The sequence below is a fragment of the Schistosoma mansoni genome, chromosome 3 (assembly GCF_000237925.1).
Source record: "Schistosoma mansoni strain Puerto Rico chromosome 3, complete genome".
Lineage (NCBI taxonomy): Eukaryota > Metazoa > Platyhelminthes > Trematoda > Strigeidida > Schistosomatidae > Schistosoma > Schistosoma mansoni.
Window position 1 is genome coordinate 17,315,901 of NC_031497.1, and position 22,182 is coordinate 17,338,082.

At 33.1% G+C, this 22,182-nt stretch overlaps 1 protein-coding gene across 1 annotated transcript in view; it reads left to right on the top strand.

Annotated features, from left to right (window-relative positions):
- The window catches only part of Smp_165170 (putative transient receptor potential cation channel,subfamily m, member), a gene marked incomplete at its 3' end in the record, with an annotated part of 56,457 nt that overhangs the window by 23,723 nt on the left and 10,552 nt on the right, over positions 1-22,182 (top strand). The window contains exons 10-16 of the mRNA XM_018799457.1: positions 1,267-1,565; positions 3,078-3,406; positions 5,057-5,113; positions 11,854-12,084; positions 12,929-13,342; positions 17,806-17,937; positions 20,163-20,322. Coding sequence (XP_018651244.1) covers positions 1,267-1,565; positions 3,078-3,406; positions 5,057-5,113; positions 11,854-12,084; positions 12,929-13,342; positions 17,806-17,937; positions 20,163-20,322 — 1,622 coding nt within the window. The remainder of the gene's footprint in view (positions 1-1,266; positions 1,566-3,077; positions 3,407-5,056; positions 5,114-11,853; positions 12,085-12,928; positions 13,343-17,805; positions 17,938-20,162; positions 20,323-22,182) is intronic.

Genomic DNA, 22,182 nt, shown 5'->3' on the forward strand with positions numbered 1-22,182 from the left:
CGTTCTCTCTCTCTCTCTCTCTCTCTCTCTATATATATATATATATATATATATATATATAGTGGTATATGTATATCGAGTTCACATGGCTTCATTTATAAATTTCTGTTGGTAAATCGGTTACATACATGGTCAACTCCGTTAATCTCCATGTTTCAAGTTGATAGTACATGGATTGTGATTAGGGAAACAAAACATGGTGAATGTTTTTATTCTGGTTGAAATAAAAATTTAAACAAATTCATAAAATTATAAAGAATTTATTTGTCAATAATTTATAATCTTGTTAACTTAGAACTGAAATTGTCAAATCATGTTGAGAAAATAAACATGTACAAAGTGTAGTGGAGAAGATTTGTAAATCAGATGGATGATTTTGCTTGAGTTTTGTTCTGTAAGCTGGATGCTTTGGTTGTGGAGCTTTCGTCGTTATTCTGAACGACATCATCAGAAACAACCATCCAGCTCAGAGAACAAAAATCCACTCTATAATTTGAAATGAATAACGATAAATGTCAAATCTGTGTGATGAATTTTATACTTTATTGGTATGCTCAATGAGTATGATCTACAACTGTATTCAAACTAATCATTCCCTTGATATATTGTGTAAAGTCTTGTTTATAACAATCAATTTAATCATAGTTAGTCACAATCAACGTGGAGCTTGAAATAAATCATATAATTGGATTAATAACAAGAAAAACTAATCATTTCAAATATGATTCAAGTAGACAATAAAACTGTATATCTGAAGGAATATTGGAATTAAAGATGTAGCATAAGATAATAGTGACATTGTGATCAATTGTGAGCTTTGCCATAAATCATCTTCAACCATTGATCATAGTTATCGCATAAACCCCAACCACGATTATAATTAATTTCATTTGTTTAATTTACACATATTTATAAATTTGCTTCTGTATACTACTATAGCGAAGGAGAATTTTAGTGGGGACAACTAATTGTATCTTAACATAACATTAGAGAATTTCTTAGTAAAATCTGAGAACCATACAGTAAATACTTCATTTTCAAAATGTCAATCAATTGTCTCAGACTTGATTGTTCCTTCGTTTCCATACCAATCACTCTGTGTTCTCGTTCTCTTCTCTTTAATCTCCTTAATCTTCTGCCTCCAGGCATTTCACTTCCGATTGGTGCTACATACTAATTATATCTGTAGACATCAGTAGCACGCATCACACTGCTACTTCTACACTGTTTTGTTTTTACATATTAATTTATTTTTAAATAAACTAGTACATTTAATGGATTCTCAGAGACGGAATTGGCTGTATTAAAACAAAAACTACAAAATATTTCTGGTACTCCATCGAAAGTTGATTCTGCTATAAAAATGATTGAATTCATTGTACAAAATGAAAGTTTAATTACAACGTTTGATATGAATCAATCCAATGATTTAGATTTGGCTATTCTATTCTCATTAATTAAAACATCATCTAATGCAGACAAACAATTAGAATTAGCATTCGCCTGGAAACGTAGTGACATTGCACGAGAGAAAATATTTCAACAAGGCTATCAATTCGATCAAGGTAAACTGTAACCTGTTTTTTTCTAGATTCAGTGATTTAGTTAGTTATAGACAACATATACCTTGAGTTATTGAACCAAGTTACTACAGTACATAAATACAGCAGTCTTGATATTCTGATCTCAGTTTATTATTCTTAATAGTATTAGTAATAGTATCAGTAGTAGCAGAATATATTAAGCTTGGGCTAGTAATTCGAGAAGATAGAATGAATTCATATACTAATAAGTGTAATTTATTTTTAAAACTACATATCTAAGGGGAGACGACAAATGGCTGATAACAAGCCATTTCATCTAAGGTCTCGAACTGTTGCTTAATGTAATCTCTGCAACCGTAACCATGTAGTTCGAATCTACCACGGCCCTATCCGGGGAGGATGAGTTTTCTGAATAAAAGTATGATTATCTCATAGCAAAATCGAATGATTTTGTGAAATTGCGATCCTATTTTGGGCCGTGTCATTCGTAGTTGAATGAACAATCATTTATATCTGGCTTTTGATCGGTACTGTTAGTATTAGTATTATTTTCATTATTACTGTCAACACATTATTTTTGGATGCTTTAACATGGACACTTACAATAGTAACTTTTATATAGCTACGTACAGTTATCTCTAAGAAGTGAAAATAGGAGATTCCTGTTACAGCTTGATTCATTCTTGAATGGCCATGATCACAATTACTCGATCGTTCAAATGACAAACTTTATTCACCCATTCTACAGACTGAAATTAAAGTTTCCACAAATCGCGCAGCTAGCCCCATAGCATTCAAAAATATGTACTTATCCAAGGTTTACAATATAACTGTTCGCTGTTGAAATAACATCTCAACTGTTAATGATAATTGAATTTGCCAAATTTGGATATTACTAGGTCTATGATTTTAAAAAATGAATTTTTAAATGGTAGTGTTAAAACTGATTGAATTCTATAATGTCTCTTTCTTTATCTCAATATAATATTTTTTATTGTAACTCGGGAAGTTCTTAGTTGATATTAAAAATAACATGGCAATTAAAATATCAATAACTTAGTAATTGGTTTATAAACAATCTCCACAACTCTATACTAATAATTACCATATTCTCACTAGTGACTAGCTTCGAGAGATCATTCTCGGAGTTCTAGTGAAAGGCCATGACCAGTGGAGTTCAATCTGTGTTGAGTGTGAAGCAGTTACCCCCCAAAAGCAATGAAAGATGGTTGCACAATATAGTGAATTAATTGAAGTTAGATATTTACACCGGCCTAGCGGTCTACAGGTTAAGCGTTCTCATGCGAGACCGGAAGTCCTGAGATCGAATCCCACGTACAGGTTCGTGGTGTGTTCTTCTGAAGAGTTCGACACCAGGACGAAACGGCTGTCCAGTGCTCTCATGTTTTCAATGGTGGTCTAACATTGATCGGTTCATGATTTCAAATAAAAATATCGTAAATAATTTTTTGTATTCAAATAATGTTAACTTTTCTATTTTATCTTTGGATTTTTGTTTTTTTATGTACACAGTCACATTGGAATATTTCATGTTAGAAGCATTAAAAAAGGATGAACTTGATTTTGTGAAATTATTTCTACATCATGGTGTATCAATGAAAGCATTTCTTACTGTTGATCGACTTAGTACTTTATATAATAATTCAGTGCATCGTGATGGTTTAATCAAATGTCTTCGCAAGCATAAACTTCTTCAGTTGTCGACAAATATTGTTAAAAATGAAAATGCAAGTCAGTTTACGGATACTTCAAACAAAAAATTACGACTAGCTACTGTTGGTTTATTGTTAGATAAAATGTTAGGAGGTTTCGACAATTACCTTTATGAAACTGACGCTGACGTAAGAAATCGAATAGTTAAATAGACTTTTCTTTAATCGTTTTTATTCATGTTTTGGTAAGACTATAATTTATGAACGACTTTTGAGCGACGATAAAGTGACCTTGAGAATGTCCACCTACTTACTAGGGCTAAATTAGGGTTCTGAAGGAGTTTGAAGAATAAGGATTATGATTTACAATTGATGGTTAGGGTTAGGAATTAGATGTACGGTTTTCATCACGAACTGACATCAACTAATATGCCAAAACGATATTTAAACAAATGAATGAGTGAATTTCGCGCCAAAATCCAAAACTTATTATCCTGAAATCCGATTGGTTCGTCCATAAATTATAGTTTCACCTCATGTTTGGTTTTATATTAATGAAGCATTATATTGCATTATGTGTTAAAATGGGATTTACTAAACGTTTCAATCAACAGATTGAGAATGAACAATAATACGTGAATTGAAAAGTTTTGTTAGAAAAGAATCCATTTTAAATTGAATGTTCAATGTTTGTTAGTGTTCAAAATTAATGGTTATAATTGGATGTTTACTTCAATTTTCAAAAAAAAAGGAAAGGCAATAAATTAGACTTCAATTTCGTATCGCTATTTGAACATTAAACTTTGAACTACTGAGTTATAAGTTTTGAACTGATATTCGTCTTATTTGAATTTGGTGACCAGGTATAATCAGTAATGGTGCTTCTGCAGTCAGTGTTTTTCAGAGCTGATTTACATTTGATGACTGAATTACATCATTTCTATGTCACTTTTTATTAGGCGACTTATTGATCCGTTCTCAGAATTTTTTATCTTTGATGTATTTGGAAATATCAATCCCCATCTATAGAATTATCATTCGATTTTTATTATTTAAACTATTCTACATCCATTTGCATTCCATCATAAAGATCCAAATCAGTAATCATAATATATCCGAGTATGACATTTTTAACCAAGACATTTATGTACAATATATTGTAGACAGAAATTATTAAGATAGAATATCGGATCCAACGTCTTATTTTGATGTTTTCTGTATAAAATGTTAGAAGTAGTCCTTGAATGTGTAATTCTAAGTGTATTGAATCGTGAACATTGTGGTTGATGTTCAAGAGCCGACTCAATCATCTAAGAATTAAAACTAATTTTTTCCAGTCTTCAGGATAATATGTTTTCTAATCGTTTGTTGACAATTTTTCTGTTGGTATACTGTTATACTACTTCAAAAATGATTTTTACATATCAAACGAGAAATGTTTATGAACCATATCTTCATTCTTTTCTGTTTCAAAGTCATAATTATGGAAAATTACATATTTCCATGTTCATCGTGATTTTATTTCTGCTTGTTTGATATATTGCCGGATGCAGGCGTTATTGTAACAAACAACATGACGTTGTTTCTGTGTCAGTAACATTTTAGCGTGCTTTAGACGATCATTCTAGCATTAAGTTTCATAATCTAGTGACAATTCCATGAACACCATTAACAAAAATATTTGACAAGATACTACTTTCCAAATGTATTTTTTTTAAGTCTGCTTATGTGGATTGTTTTACCAGTAACATTATTGATAACCTTTTTCTGTGATTTTGATAACATTTGATTTTTTTTACTTCTTCATTGGTTGTACCATCTCATTTGTATGCAACGCAGAGTCCAGACAATCTGCCTAACGTAGTGAATCGGTCAAGGTTTTCCTCTCCATTTCAAGTAAGCTGCAGATAATAGTTATTACATTTTTTAAATTTAATTGTTTTGTGCTATCTTATTTCGGACTGTTCCACTTCATTTTTTTGTTATCTCTTAATGCAAATTTGTCCGATTTGTATAAGGCTTTTGTCAATGACCGGTTATAGATTGAAGTATTATTTAAAGCTAAATATAGTTAGATATACGTTTGATCCCAGTCAAAAAATGTTCGATGATTGGTAATAACCTTCTTACATGGGACTAACGTCTAGATGAATTTTCAAATTTTTAGTTCGAAAATGTTTAGAGGGCGGTAGTTATTCGACAATATTAGTGAATGGTCGCTGACATACTGAATCGGAAATATGAATAGTTAGATTTTGATTTAGTGGTCTTATTTTGAAATCCAAAGGTTTGATTACATGTACATCCATGTTTGTGTATAGATTAACAGTCCCATAGTAAGGTTCAATAACTTCAAAATATTCTTTTGTTTAAATTGTTCTCCAATGATTGTCACTCTTTTATAAAATTAGTTTTTAAATTAATATTATCTTGTTCTCACATAATTGATTGAAATTGTTTTAGATAACCCTCCCATAATAAATTTCTGTTTATTTCAAAACGAATATTTTAAAATAGTAATTGCATACTGAGCAAAGATGGGTAGTGGTTAGCAGGGGAATCCCGGACGCGCGTCTCGTCCTATTTGGGAATGACCAATCGCAGTCCTAAACGTCAATAGGAAGATTCAAGTAAACAATACCAAGTTAATTTAAACTTCATCCCATTGCACAAGCAAGTGGCTATCAGGACTCAGTATCTGAGTAGACTACGCGATGGCGTTTGAAGCGAAAGGTACTGCGTTCGGGTCCCAGAGTGAACATCAACTCTGAGAGGCAGGTACACTCAGCTGACGAGTTTGAAATAGGACGAAACGCGCGTCCTGGATTCCACTACTAGCCACTATCCATCTTTGCTTACAATGCTTGTGAATTAAGGCTATATCGAGGCAATACGCACAGTATGCACATATGCAAATAATAGACTGACCAGTTGCAGTCCTGAGCATCAATGGGAAGATTCAAGTAAAACAATACCAATTAATTGCATAGTTCGATTAAACCATTCTAACAGCTATATAACGTTTCCTAATAAGCAAGTATATCTACTCAAAACAGTTAACATTAACAATATATTTAGCCATGTTTTGGCATCAGAACATCTGAAAATCATTATTACATGGTTTCAAGATAATCCTATCAAGAATGTACTTCTAACCTACTAGTGGTAATTCCATTTAGGAATCTGACACATTTAAAGCTATTAAAAAGAAAATGCCGTTGTAGACTGGTCTTAAGTAGATGTCATTGGGCCTCCGCAATCACGCTTTCATATCCCCAGATCAATTAGTAATCCAGATCCTTTTTCAAACAATTTGTAACCTAGAAACGATAATGATATGTCTTGGTTGATTGTACGCTATACTCGGATCCTAAGCTAGTCTCGTAACCCACAAGCTAGAACTACACAGCGACTTGAACACGAGAGAAAAGGCACAAAATATGCGGGAAGCACTTTACTCCAAAGGTTCAATTATGTACAGAAAATATATGATTTTTATAGTATTTTTGAAGTCCTTGGGTTTTCCTGAAAATTTTAGAATACTACTAAACATAGTAGTAGTGTAGTAATCAGTCAATCAGAACCTCTATATGTGACTTTTCATTTTCGCGATGTTTCTAGCAAGACTTCTAATCAAACGCTGATAGGATGAAATGCTTCTTAATGTTTTCCTGAGCTTGTCATATCTATTGCGAGAAATTTGCAGGATCATTCCAACAGATAACGACTCCTCGAATTCATATAACACAACTCCAGATCACTTTAATTCACTTAGTCACTTCTGGTTGTATAGGCTGTCTTATACTATGTTGGATTGTTACGCCTGAAATCCCTAATGGAAACTCACAGTAAATCATTTATATCCTTTGAGGCTATATTGGCAAACAAAAAAGCGGTTTTAACTTTTCATTATCTTAATGTGTTTCAGTGGCAAACATTTTGTTGTCTAATTGCACTTTCAAATATTAAACAGTACAATTTACATTTAGACGAAGTAAAAATGTATCCACGATATCCTACTAACCTATTTATGAATTCTAATAATCATAGATTATATGAAGAATTGTCTAGTATTAATCAAATAACATACCAGACTTGTTTTGACCTACACTGTTTCACTAATGAAAATTTATTTGTATCCTTTATATTGTGAATATTTCATGTATTAAAAAAAATAGATACATCAATGATTGACTACAAATTAAAATTACTAATATGTATCTCCGAATAACTTAGTCTCTAAGACAAAACAATGTTTATGTGTAACGTTTTTTAAGGTTTTGTTTACCTATTGGCTAACAAACGGTAAAACATTACACAATACTATATTGGGTTTGTGTATTGCGTACTTGCATAATTACTGGAAAATATCTCTTCATTTGACTTGTTGATTCATATGAGATCTTTTAATCATGTTTTTTCTGTAGATATGTTCCTAAAGTCAATATGAATTGCTTTATTCTTTGAAGTTAAGTGTTCCATTGAATTTGGAATCGAATTAACTGTGAAAAACTAAAATTTACTGACTAAAGAACGAAGAATATTCTTTTTAATAATTTCTCTTGAGGTTCCGCGATTCAATATTCAAATTAATAATCCAAAACATTGGCCAAGTTTAAGACAAAGTTACTGACTTACGCCTTTTGCCCCTCGTGGTGGAGCATAGGCCACTCACAAGTATTCCTCTTCCAACCCTATCCTGGGCAATCCTTTCTAGTTCTTTCCAGTTCTTATTCATCCACTTCTTATCTGCTTCTACTTCACTGGGTAATGCGTTCTTTGGCCTTCCTCTTTTCTGCTTCTCTTCACGGTTACAAGTTAGAGCTTACCTCGTGATGCAGTTTGGTAACTTCCTTAATGTATGTTCTATCCACTCCCAATGTCTTTTCCTAATTTCCTCTTCAGCTAGAAGCTGATTTGTCCTCTCCCATAGAATGTTGTTGCTGATGGCATCCGGCCATTGAATGTTGAGTATTTTGCGTAAACAGCTGTTGATAAATACTTTTACCCTCTTGACGATGGATGTAGTAGTTCTTCAGGTTTCAGCTCCGTACAGTAGAACTGTCTTGACGTTCGTATTGAAGATTATCACTTTGATAATTGTTGACAGTTTTTTTGAGTTCAATATGTTCTTCAATCGTAGGAATGCGGTCCCTGCTTTGCCAACATCTTGAAGGCGAAGTACATCATTTAAAATTACATAGTGACGTATTTTGTTCATAGCTTAAACTTATTCACACATTATTATTATTATTATACTGGACAACGTTTTAGAGAAATTTATTTGACGTTTACCCCTTATTTACTAATTCGTATCTAATTCATATTATTCTACAGAATACGTGATTTTTAATTTATAATTACATTATCGTTTCTCTCAGTCCATGTTAACAATATTTATTCTAATCGTTAAGCTCATAATTTCATTTAACTTATAAACTTATTCGAGTTACTACTTCATATTGGTCAACCCAAAATTAACAATTTCATTTTATTGAACAATCCTAAATTCACATATTAGATTTTTTAAATGATATACTTTGCCTTAAAGCTGATCATTTTTTTGGAATTATTAATTGTATTTTAATATGATGGGAATTTTTCAGAGACTAAAGAACAGTTATTTATGTTTGGAGTTTTCATCAATAAACATGATTGAGTTTTCTGTGGACTCATATAACTGTAACATATATGTTACTTTCATAGTTCAAAGCATGAGTCCATTGAAGCTTGACCACCAAGGAAAACCTGGAAGCACTGGACGACCGTTTCGTCCTATTGTGGGACTCCTCAGCAATGTGCATGCACGATTCTGCCTGTCGAGATTCGAACCTAGGACCTACCAGTCTCGCGCCAGAGCACTTAACCGACAGACCACTGAGGCGGCATCCAATGTTGTTAATGTCTAACTTCAACCAATCCACGAAGTTGAGCAGCCGTTCACCAATTGTCTTCAGTGAGTTGATATCTCACAATAGACGTGGTTTGAACTCCACTGGTCACGGCTTCTCACTAGAACTCCAGGTTAAGTGCTCTGGAGCGAGACTGGTAGGTCCTGGGTTCGAATCTCGTGAGGCGAGGTCGTGGATGCGCACTGCTGAGGAGTCCCACAATGAGACGAAACGGCCATCCAGTGCTTCCAAGTTTTCCTTGGTGGTCTAGCTTCAATTGACTCATACTTTCAACTATGCAAATACTAAATCTTCACAAAACCCCCTTCGGATATATGTTACTGTTGCGGAAATTTATCAATAGACTTTGAATATATATTGAATAGATCAGATTAAGTGAAGTTTTCTGTAAATAATATCAATATATACGAATATTCGTCAACCCGATCGTTGCTGCTACCTTGACGTGGTGGTCGGGCTTGCCTATCGTGATAAACCAATCGAGCTATACTGGCTGGAACAATCGACCACCTGCCCCAAACCAACGATGGACTCAAATAGACCATGTTGCCATCAGTCATCGTTGGAGAGGCTCGTATTGGAATACTTGTTTAGACTCTGATCACGCTTTAATACGAGCATGCATTTGTCTGCGCCTCACTGGACGCAGGAAAACTACACTAAGAAGACCCATTAGGATTGAACTGGAGGACGAGAAAGCCAAATGCGAATTCCAGAAACAACTGAGTTTACATCTAGGCAGTTCTGTAAACGAGACTGACCCAGATGCTTCTTGGAAAGACATACGAACAGCTGTGGAAACAGCAGTAACATCTATAAGTTATTTAAACCATAGGGCTCCGAAAAACCAGTGGATTTCCTCTAAGTCTATTTCACTGATGGATTCGCGTAAATTCATCCCATCAGGCTCTGAATACGACGAAGAGCGTAAACAAATCAGATCTAGGTTGACTAAAAGTCTAAGGAACGATCGTGGGCAGTGGTGGGCAACGAAAGCAAAAGAGATGGATAAGACAGCTGCTGTAGGCAACACCAGGCAACTCTTCAGACTAATAAAAGAAACCGGAATTAAGAAGTCAAGTGTAAGTGAAACGATCTCGGAAGAAGACGGAACCCTTATCTGCTCTCAGCCCAGAAGTTTAGAACGATGAGTGGAACACTTTAAGGAGCAGTTCAGCTGGCCTTCAGCTACTGCACAACTACCCACTATTCCCAGAAAACCTGAATGGAACATTGAAGTAGGTGTCCCGACCCTACCTGAAGTTCAAAAGGCTACAACTAATCTGAAACGAGGAAGAGCAGCTGGTCCAGATGGATTGGCTCCAGAGGTCTTTAAATATGGTGGTCCAATTTTAGCGACTAGGTTGACTAATATTTTAGCCAAAATCTGAGATCTGGATGTAATCCCATGTGATTTGACTGGTCACAATCACATATTGTCCCAATATATAAGAAGGGGCCAAAATCATCTTGCGATAACCATAGAGGGATTAGTCTCACTAATATAGCATCTAAAATACTAGCCTCAATAATTATCGGGCACCTAACTAAGACCCGTGAACTGCAAACACGAGAAAATCAGGCTGGCTTCAGACCTGGTCGTGGCTGCATCGACCACATATTCACTATTCGTCAAGTTTCGGAGCACAGACGTGTTTATCGGCGTCTGAAAATGATAGTTTTTCTTGACTTGAAAGCAGCATTTGACTCTGTAAACCGAGAGGTTCTGTGGCAGTGTCTGTCATTGAAAGGTGTACCTGAGAAGTACATAAACCTTGTGAAGGATCTTTACTCGAACTCTATCAGTCATCTGATCTTACAACCTCATGTGGTGTCCGACAAGGATGTCCACTATTCCCATTTTTGTTTAACTTCATTATAAACCTATTGCTGGAAATAACACTCTCTTCGACTGAATTTTTAGGAATTGATCTCCTACCAGGTGGTCCACTGATCGACTTAGAATACGCAGATGATATAGTTCTGTTTGGTGAAGACGCTGACAAAATGCAGAGTCTTCTGTGCTTGAAGTCACTAACTTCTAGTCTGAGCCATGTTGGTAAATGCAGACTACCTGGTTGGGGTCCGCGTGACTATCGTAACCAATGTTTGGAGACTCTGTGTGACATGACTCAGAATCGATCACAATGGTGTAGGTGTATACACTCTTTATCTTCTTTTAAACCTTGAGATTAAAATTGCTTCATAACTTTCTTCCTTCCTATACTATATCCTTATATGCAACCTATCTTTTATATACTACCACCACTAAATTAACTATTTCTATGAATCCGGTGTTAATCTTGTTGTGCTAACGCGGTGTAGCAACTTGGACCGATGCATAAATGTGCCTTGTCCTACGTTGTAGCTGACTGACTGAATATTCGTCAAGATTAGGACGAATAGCTTGACAAAAATTGGGCGCCGAGTATAGAAATGTCATTATATGTGAAAATTATATTTGAAATAATCTCAGCGATTGAAATTTAAATAATTCCAACGTTTCATCCAGCTAACTTGTTTGAACTTCTTTAGGGCAATAATCAAAATCATAAATGACCTTTGATGAATATCAATATATTTCGTGAAATTCTCAAGAGAGATTGTTTTTTAGTGCCTCAAACAATAGTTAATTTAACCAATGTGTTACTACTCTAAACAATAAACTTTTGTTATATTGAAAATTGTTTTAATCTTTTTGTTTAATTTTGTAAATAATTAAAGGAATTATTTCTTTGGGCAGTGTTGCATCAACGTCAACATATGGCTTTATACTTTTGGGAGCTCAGTGATAATGGTCTTATCTTAGCATTAATAGGGTGTTGTCTTTATTCGAATATGATTAAATTATTACCTTCATATGATACAGAAGCAAGAACTTTATATGAATCATATGTTAAAGAATTTGAAATGATTGCAACTCGTTTACTGGAAAAATGTTATGCAACAAGTGAAGTAAGTATTCCAATGTTAAATTCAATATATTTCTTTTATCAGCTAACAAATAGTTTATTGCCAGTGTAGGGTTGTAGAAATTGTTGAGTTTCATTAAAATCATAAACCGATCAATGTTAGACCATCATTGAAAAACTCATAGCACTGAAAGGCTGTGTGGGGTTCCTCAGAAGTACACATCCACAACCCTTCACGCTGAACTGGAACCTAGGACCTCCGGTTCTCTAATGATGGTCTAACATTGATCAGTTCATTAACTTAATGAAATAGTTTATTAACAAATTTTGGTCTGTCACTGAAAACAATAATTGTAGGTTGTAGATTTGATATGTTTACGTTAATAGAGACGTATTGCCTATATTTACTTACATTGCATTTTGGCAAACTATGTATATATTTAGAGAATGAATGAAATGTAGGATAAAAACGTGAGGCTATATGTAATAAGTATTGAGACAATTAATTAATCTAGCGTTTATTGCAGCTCTATTATATCAAGTTAAATATCTTACCGTAAGATGAATAACTGTCAATATTGGTCACTATTTTTGATTTATTAAGGGACTTTCCAATAACTTTCATTTCGAAAATGAACTACGTGGATTATTGTATGATTTTGTTTTAGAAAAGTAGGACACAGAGTGGTAATTCATTTACTTTAGTCAGTAATTATTCATAAAAGTAATCATAAAATTCCGATCCATTTTCACATAAACGATTTTCATACTTTTAGATTGGAAAACTGTCAAAGCATTTATGGGACCACTGAATTTTGGTTAATAATGCTAACCAGAATGAATTTTACAAAAACTTCATTTACAATTTTATAATTATATTTTTTTAGGAGCTCACATTAAATCTGCTAGATAGAGAAACATATATATGGGGTAATTTCAATTGTTTAAGTTTAGCAGCTCAGTCGTTACGTCGAAAATTTATCAGTTCAACAGCATGCCAAGATTCGCTGTATCGTGCATGGCGTGGAGGAGTGCATACCAATGCATTTGTAATATTAGCAACATTATTTTTTCCTTTCCTATTATGTTTTGATTGCTTATTTCGATGGGATAATCGTCGTGCAATTGAAAATGAATCACAAAACTTAGTCGAATCCATTAATTCTTCTAATCCTGATATTAGGAATAAAAGGAATAATTCTACCGATTCATGTTGTGGAATAATTCCTAAATGCAAAAAAATCAAGTCAAGATTTCAATTATTTTATACTGCTCCAAGAACCAAGTTCATATTTAATGCAGTAAGTTGAACATAAACGTTTCCTTATTGTAAAAATACTAATCTGTGTGAAAAAAAGTAGACATGGGAGCAACGAATCAATATGTTTTGTACTTAGTTGTAAAGGTTACGGAAGTATAGGTAGTTTTACATGAAATCTAAAATGCTGTTATTTCTATTGTAGTCTAATGTAATTGTGTGATATATTAGAGATACGGAAAATTTGATTTGAAGTATAAATAATCAATTTGGATACCATTAATGTCCCTGTTGGTTCTTTTTCAGTGCCAATAATTGTCAAAAAATAAGTTATCTTGACCAGTCACATCTGTTTGCTCATTGGATTTTGTAATAGAATTCTATTACCCTATGATAACTGAGTTGTGATATTTATACTAGTCATGGATCGTTTTGTGATATGTTAATACTAATGATATAATAGTCATCTTTTATTTATAACGGTTTGTATTTCACCGTTGTCGATGTTAAGAACTACTATTAATCACTGTCTAGTACAAAGCATTATAAATGAAATTCATACCCGTTGTACAAGCCAGTGGTCATCTGAACTCAGTAGATCATTGGATAAAATATTGGTGTTTGAAGACATAGTTACTTTTTTTACGTTGAATATCATATTCTATTGTCCGTCGCCTGATGATGCTAATGGTAATAGAATATATATGCTACTTGATTTTGTGTATGTTCTGTCGACTTTACACGTTAAGGACAAGGGTATATTAAATGTCTAATACGAGTTGTAATTGGGTTAGGTATATTTCAGACATGCTAATATTGGACGGAAGACAAGCAAACAAATATCCAGAGATTTTACAAAGCATTGGAGTTCGTTGATACACTGATTCATAGAATAATAAAATGTGATAAAAAGACGAAGATTATCAGAATTATGTGATATATTAGCGCAATACATTTCGAACAATGTGATCACACATATATTTGTTAATAGTGACTTAGTTCTTATAAATCATTTAAGAAATACTGGAAATGAATAGACATTCACGTACTATCATACATCCATATATTAAAGTATTATCAAGACTATACGTGGTAATTAATTGAAAAATGCTTTTACATCAGTGAGAAAAATAAATGGAAAGATTAGAATAATTTATCTTTCCAAAGGTTAGAATAAATCATGTTGTCATATAACAATGCTAATTGCTACAATTATATCAATAGCTTCTACTTGGAGCATCACACTATCAACTTGATGACATTCAAGCTCAATTTTAGTTATAAAGACATATCTTCATTCTATACAATAACAAAATTTGGCTTAAAACTTTACATCTAAGCATGTTTTTTTTATTACACAAGTATGACGTATTTGGTTTGTGTCAAGGTCTTTTATGTCTATCACCAACCAAGGTCACTCTGTCTGACAAATAAAAATAAAAGTCATCTGATTGACTAGTTTTTTACAAGTTGTGAAATAGGTTAAATGTTAAAGTACATCAAGAAAAATCTTATTCATCTATGTAAAAACTGTTTATACAGTATCTACTATTGTATCATTTAAAACAATGTTCTATGCTGTTAGTATTTCATTGTTTAGTAGTAAGAAAAGACACAAACAAATAAACAAACAAACAAACAGAAGTTCTTTTGTTGTTGTTGTTGTTTATTTTGAATAGAAAATTTTTTATCATGAATTAATTATCAATTTGACCGATTATTGAATTAAATTTTTAAGTGGTGAAAAAAAACGGCAGATGATTGTTTTATTAATTTTATTTATTTACTTTTATCTTATTACATTTTTGTGTAAAATGCAAAAAAAAATAAGAGAAAAATTTATCTGATTCAATAAACATGCTTAAAATTTTTAAAAAAAGAAGAGAATACTGAATAAAATTTTTTCTTGTTGTTGTTGTTGGTCCAAATGACTATTTGTTGGATGCCGGCTCAGTGGTCTATCGGTTAAGTGCTCTGGCGCGAGACTAATAGGTCCTGGGTTCGAATCTCGCGAGTGTGGGATCGTGGATGCGCACTGTTGAGGAGTCCCATAATAGGACGAAACGGCCGTCCAGTGCTTCCAGGTTTTCGATGGTGGTCTAACTTCAATTGACTCATGATTTCAACTTTGAAATATACTGAAATCTCCACAAATCCCCTTCTGACTATTCGTTACTATGGTATTATACAAAAAAAATTTAAAGATTTTGTGTTATCGGATTAGTTTAATCAATATTTTTTTCCTTTTTTTCTTTTTAAAAAAAAAATGAAAATCACCTCTAAATATTTAACCGTAAATAAAATGGACTTTAAGCGATTTAATAAAATTTAAAAAAAAATAAAATTAATAATAATAATTAGTAATAAACAATTTTCGTGTAATAATAATTAACATCTAGCCTATACATAATTTTAATAAATAGTAAGATTGTTGTGTTTGTTAGATTTCATCGACCACAGGAATTTGACCATATATATACACTATTTTGAAACGATATCAATCAATATAAAGGTGAAATTGGATGAATCAAAACAATATATCAATCCATTAAGCCCTCGGATATTAGTAGTAACCTTGTAAATATTATGAGTTAACTGACTGTTATACTAGGAATTATCGAAATAAATAATTACTGTTCCTAGATTATAAACTTAAGGATCGAAAAGATACCTTGTATATTTTAGGACCATAGAATGAAGAATCCCGAGGCTATACACTACAATTTAAGTAAGGATGTCAAGTCGATCAAAGTGTTGAGGACATATATTATCACTGCTTAACCACATCCTACTTCGGTGGGTGATGCAAGCTCATGTAAAAGTTGTTTAGAAGAAGGCTAAGGACAGCCAAGTTAAGACGTGGAATCAGTCTATCATGTCATTGTCTGCTGCTCCTCACGATAACCGCAATCAATGGTTGAATTCCTTGGGTGATAGAGCTCTGACTCTATCACATTAGCACAGATAAACTAACTATTTATCTTACTCCCGATCTTAAGTTTTAGCGTTCATTTAATTATACCTTTTAACTCTGTCATCATATTCTTATTTTCCAGCCTTTTCTATTATCATTACTTCTACAGTATTTCGATTCCTTTGCCATTCATCTTGTTAGCCTCATCTTGTTTGTCAATGTAGTTTATCAATTTTGTCCAAAGTACATATATATCAAGCTGTACATTAATTATGACTGACTGATTTACAAATGCATTAAACTGACAATGGGATGCTGTACTGTTGATCCATTTTACTGTTATGTATAGCAAAGGATGAATATGATTAACTGTCTTACAAGAAAAATACGCTTTGTTATGAAAACTCTTTCAAAACGACTAAAAATTCCATTTTCCAAAATCACTTTATATGACTCATAAGTTTTCATACCTGAACTCTCTTCTGATCAGTACATAAAAAACTACACATGCCTGATTAATTAATAAATTTCTTAGTTTATAATTCTCTGATTTGCAAAATTATTTTAACATCTTAAGTACAAGGAGACAAAGTGTTGCTTATCAATTTCTTCATTCGAACTGTGTCATAAACAAAACTGGAAGATTAAGTTTTTCATGGCTTTCTTTAATTCATGTGACAAAGCTTTGGTAATTCTTTACTAAAAAAACATTGTGAATAAGTTACACTACAATAAACTAACTAGAGTCTATAACATTCAACATTCGATCTTACCTAGTTCACCCTACGATAATATTCTGTGCGGAAGTGTTATGAGTTGTGATTTATAGTTTGGTGAATGAACTTTTTATCTATAAAATCCATGATTCTAGTGCTGATCGATAAATGATATACAATCATATTGAGTGGCCAAATATGGCTACTCATGAAAACAAACAACTGAAGTAGGCAGCTGAATGATTTGATATTGAAGACTAGTGCATTAACGAGAATAATAAGTATTTTCTTTTCAGTTAAATAACACGATTAATTACAAAACAGTGAGCGAAAAGACACACATGGTTGTAAGTTATTTAAAAAATGAACGGTTAGAAGACATGATAGCGACAGGTCATTTACTGTTGAATAGTATCAATGCCTAACTCTTTCCCCATTATATCAAGAAGAAACAAAAGCTTTTAGCAGGGAGAAAAATTACATAATTTACTTCTTTACCTACAAGACTGTACTCTTAATCTGCTTTGTTGTACTGTTGTCCTATTCTGATTATGGTATACAAATTTCTTCTACGCAAGTCCCACCTGTTATGTAAGTAGAAAGACTAAGAGTATCTAGGACGTTATATTGACAGGGTATATATATATATATATATATATATATATATATATATATCCTTCAAAAATTTAAGCCAAACTCTAACGAACCACAAAACTGTTTAAACGCAGAGCGTATCTCCTTCCATATTATAACGAGTAGTTTAAGCTTCTGAGTAACCTGAATACTTTTTACTTTTGAATTGTTTTAACTCATCATCATCGTTTAGTTATTCTCCTTCTTTTTCTTTTCTTTGCAAAAATAAACAACTATGTTTAGCTTGTCTATGTGGTATTCCTGATACACTTTTCATACACTTTACTATTTCAAACATTACCAGATAAGATTTCAATTCATGAATCTATTGTTATCGGGTATTTTATTGCAAAATTGATTGACATGATTGAACAGGTTAGTTAGCTTTGATAATTAGTAATTTTTATATTTTTATGACATTTTTTATGCGTTTACAGGTAGTGTGTGTTGATCTCGTTAAGTTATAAACATAAGCAGAATCTTGTTGAAGTAAGAATAAAATTCTTCTATGTTATAAAGAAATTCCTGACAAGAATGATACTTTCTTAGATAATGTAATAGAGAACAGTGCAAATGATGACTAGTAACGTTTACAAACCTGAGTGGTGTTTTGAGATTGGATTACATATTAGAACCATTTTACAGAGAGCTTATCAGTCCTTTTAAAATATATCGTCACTTGAGGCTATCATTAGCTTCTCAACAGCACAGCAATAATTTATTCTCTATTCTTGTTATGGATAGCACATTTTCACTAGGAATTATTTTCGTATGGACGCATTGGTGACAACGAAGTCACTTGCATGGTCGGTTGTTAAATAAGTAGTAAAGTTCGTAATAAGACCAGACGACTAACTCACAACCCTTATTCATAATGGAGGCGAACTGCACATCTGGGAACTGACTCGATTATGTAGAGAGGTTTGAGAACTAGTGATTATTTCAACATCTTAGAATGCGGCGGTAGTGGTCCCTATTTATAAAAAGGGTTTACATCATCGATTCAATAGCTACTGGAGGATAAGTCTTTTTCCGATTGCGTTTAAACTATTGGCTTCCGTCAGACTTCACAGACTGTTCTAAGTTCATTAAATACTGAATCACGAAAACCAGGCTGATTTTCGTTCCTGGTCGAGAATGTATTGACCATATCTGCACCCTCCACTAAATGTTAGAGGACCATCAGACTTATTGCAGGCTAGTAATCCCTTCCTTTCTTAATATCAGACTCGCCTTCAATTCGTTAGAGAGGACTGTTCTCGGATTGTTTATTGAAGAAGGGTTTGCCTGTATACAACGCCTTAGGCATAGTGATGGTATATTACCACCTTTCTCCATTGCTCCATTCAAACAATGTGGCTAGGGAGGTTTACTCAATCTTACCATTCCTCTTCAACTCTGTTATAAAGGAGATTCTGAAAACAACTCTGATGGAAGTGGGTAATGATGGTGTGGATCTGTTACTTGAAAAAAAATACTTTTAGACCTTGCTTATGTGGGTTATATTTACCTTTTTGTTCGATAATAATCAAGACATGTAATCTTCACCAATTCAGTTGGCAATCACTGTCCATAGGTATGTCATGTGCTTTACACCCTCTAAGTGTAAGGTAATTTTGTAACTGTCAAGAGCCTGGGTCCGCACTCACTTTTGTTGGTGAGACTTTAGAAGTAGTCGGGACGTGCGTGTTTCTGAGTAGCCGTATAATATTGGTAGTGATGTATGTGATGAGATCGACTTACGTGGAGGCCAGAGCAGCTTATATTAACCTGGAACACCTATGGTACTGTCTACATGTAAGTCTTGTAGTTCTGTGCTACACTTTGATACATGGTCTCTCCGAGTTATGGATGTTATGCGACTCTTTGTGTTTGGTCATCGTTGTCTCCGAAGGATTGCTCACATTTAGTGGGAACATCACGTTAGTAATTTTGAGGTTCGTCATTTGTTTTCAATGTCATCACTTTGGAACACAGATTTCAGTGACTTGGATATGTACTACGATTGTCTTCCTGATGACTTCCACATCACGCTTTGTTTACCGACCTTTACACTGGTTGGAAAAAGAGGAGAGGTGACAAGTGCATGACATCACGACTCCCCGGTTCAGTCCCTAGGGATAGTACGACACAGTGTCTGGAGAAGCTATCAGATGTTGATTAGAATTAGAGTTAATGGCGGTCCTGCTATAATTCTCTTTCACTCCATAAAATTAAGAGCAAATTCTGCAAGTGAAGTGTTCTTTGTAATAGCATTTTCCTAACTGAACTGATTTTCCCCATATATAATACTCTTGTTCATTTAATTGTACTCATTTAATTATTTTCTGACTATATTCGATTTCATTCATCTATCTCTTCACAGTTTTATTAGTACTGGAAAGTTAAAATGAGAAGCTTTGATAGTCGCTTTAGACAACACTAGTCGCTATGGATATTTGTGCACAGTAAAGAATAGACAGATTTTATGTTTTAATCTAACGTTCTGTCTGTGTCCCAGTTTTCACTGTATGGTGTTTCATTTTTTAGCCTATAGAAAGTTGATAATCTCAAGGTTACTCACATATATATTAATTTGTATGTGCCTTTTTTGCTTTCAGATTTCTCAATCTCAATTTGGGCTATTATCCGCTCAGTGGCGTGATTTATATTGGAATAAATCTGATGTAGTTTTAGTCTGTTTAGGTTTATTTAGTGCATTGTTACGCATAGGCTTCAGTAAGACTTTTATCCTTGCTAAGTCATTCTATGTTATAACATGTAAGTTCATGATGTATGTACGTATATAACCAATTTTACGCAAAAAATATTTTTGTAGAGTTTTCTTCACGATCTGACATCAAACGCTCAGAACCATTAAAAAACAAATAAGTATTAACTATTATTTTGTAGTTGAAATCATGAGTCAATTGAAGCTAGACCACCATGGAAAACCTGGAAGCACTGGACGACCGTTCCGTCCTATTATGGGACTCCTCAACAGTGCGCACTTTTTGGTTTGCTGTTCCTTACTAGTCCTCGTCCATCCGCTCCATAATATATTGAATCCGAACGTTTCACGGCTCTCTGCGAGGATATACTTTCAGAACACATTGAGTCACGTTCTAATTGTTCACATCTTCAGTTTCAGGGAGTACATGAAATATCACAATCATTAACTTTGGTTTATAGGTAATGTGTTTTACTTCAACATAGTTGTACGTACACGCGTTGATAACGCCTGAGAATTCTTCAGAGAAGCCTTTAGAATCTGTTAAAATTCTGAAAATACTTCGTCCATCAGTGCTAACTAGAAACTACCCAGAGATTTCTAGAACAACAAACGTTTAGGTTTCGTACTCTGATTGGATAGTTACCTATTTTGTTACTATATTTAGTGTGATTCCATAAGTCTCTAGCATGTCAAGGCTACCCTTAAACCTGTAAATATTTTTGTTTATCGTACAACCTCCTATTTACACTTCTTGCTTCTACCGTTTTTGACTCAAGTATAGTAGAATAATGGGGAACTAAAAAGAGTTTACGGAGTTATCATCAGGTGTTCAAGTACTAAACATCACACCGATCACAGTTTATACTTTGACGAAACAATCGTTCGATACGTTTTAGTTTACATTAGTTCTCCAATGGATGATGAAAGCTAACTTCAAATAGGAAAATCTTTCATAACCACATACATTGATTATATTCCTTGAATATTTACTATATGCGTAATAGTTCTAATGTGTAACGAAATTATGTTGTTTACTAGTCAAATCTTTCAGTTTAAAAGCAGAAGTTGGAGCTTTAAAAAAGTCATGTTTACCCTAAGTAGTGTATACTCACAGTTATAATTATATACACTAATAAATAAATGTTATAGCATTTCATCATATGTCCTTTATATCTACTAAGGATTTTGGATATATGTATAAGAGTGAAAATATTTACCCAGTGAATTAACTGACTTGTATGAAGTATCAGTTAGCTAACACTTTTTTTGGCATTATCTTTTGTAATTCAGTCGTTCTGAAACAACAGATAAGTCATTAGATAGAAAGCATACAAATTAAATAATGAAAGTTTCCCGAATACAGTGAAATCTCTTGTTCCTACACATTTCCTCATTTGAGCCTTTTCAGTAATATGTAACCACAGAAGTACAATATAGTATATAAAATCATTCACAATCAATCTAACAGTCCGATTATTCGAGTTAATTTTTTAATTAGTTATCTAGGGCTCGTTAGTTGTTTTATTAGGTTTGTACGTAGTAGTTAGATCACATTAGACACTGACTGTCAAAATGGAGTTAATGATAACTTTAATATTTATTGGAAGATCTCATTATATCGAGTGAGTAGAGTAGATAAATTAGCAATATGTAAGTATCATAACCGAGGTTTGACTTGATCATTTCAAATACATTGAGCATTTGATGGATTGTTATAAATAAATAAAAATATATTTGTATTATTACAATGAGTAGAGAAATTAGATTTTCTGACGTTTCGTGACTCAATGTAAACCGCTTCTTCAGAGAATAAATAACCAAATTTAAATTAATCCAAGTTAAAATAGTACTCATTGTGATAATACAAATATATTATATTTATTTATAGAAATTAGCAACATATTTCA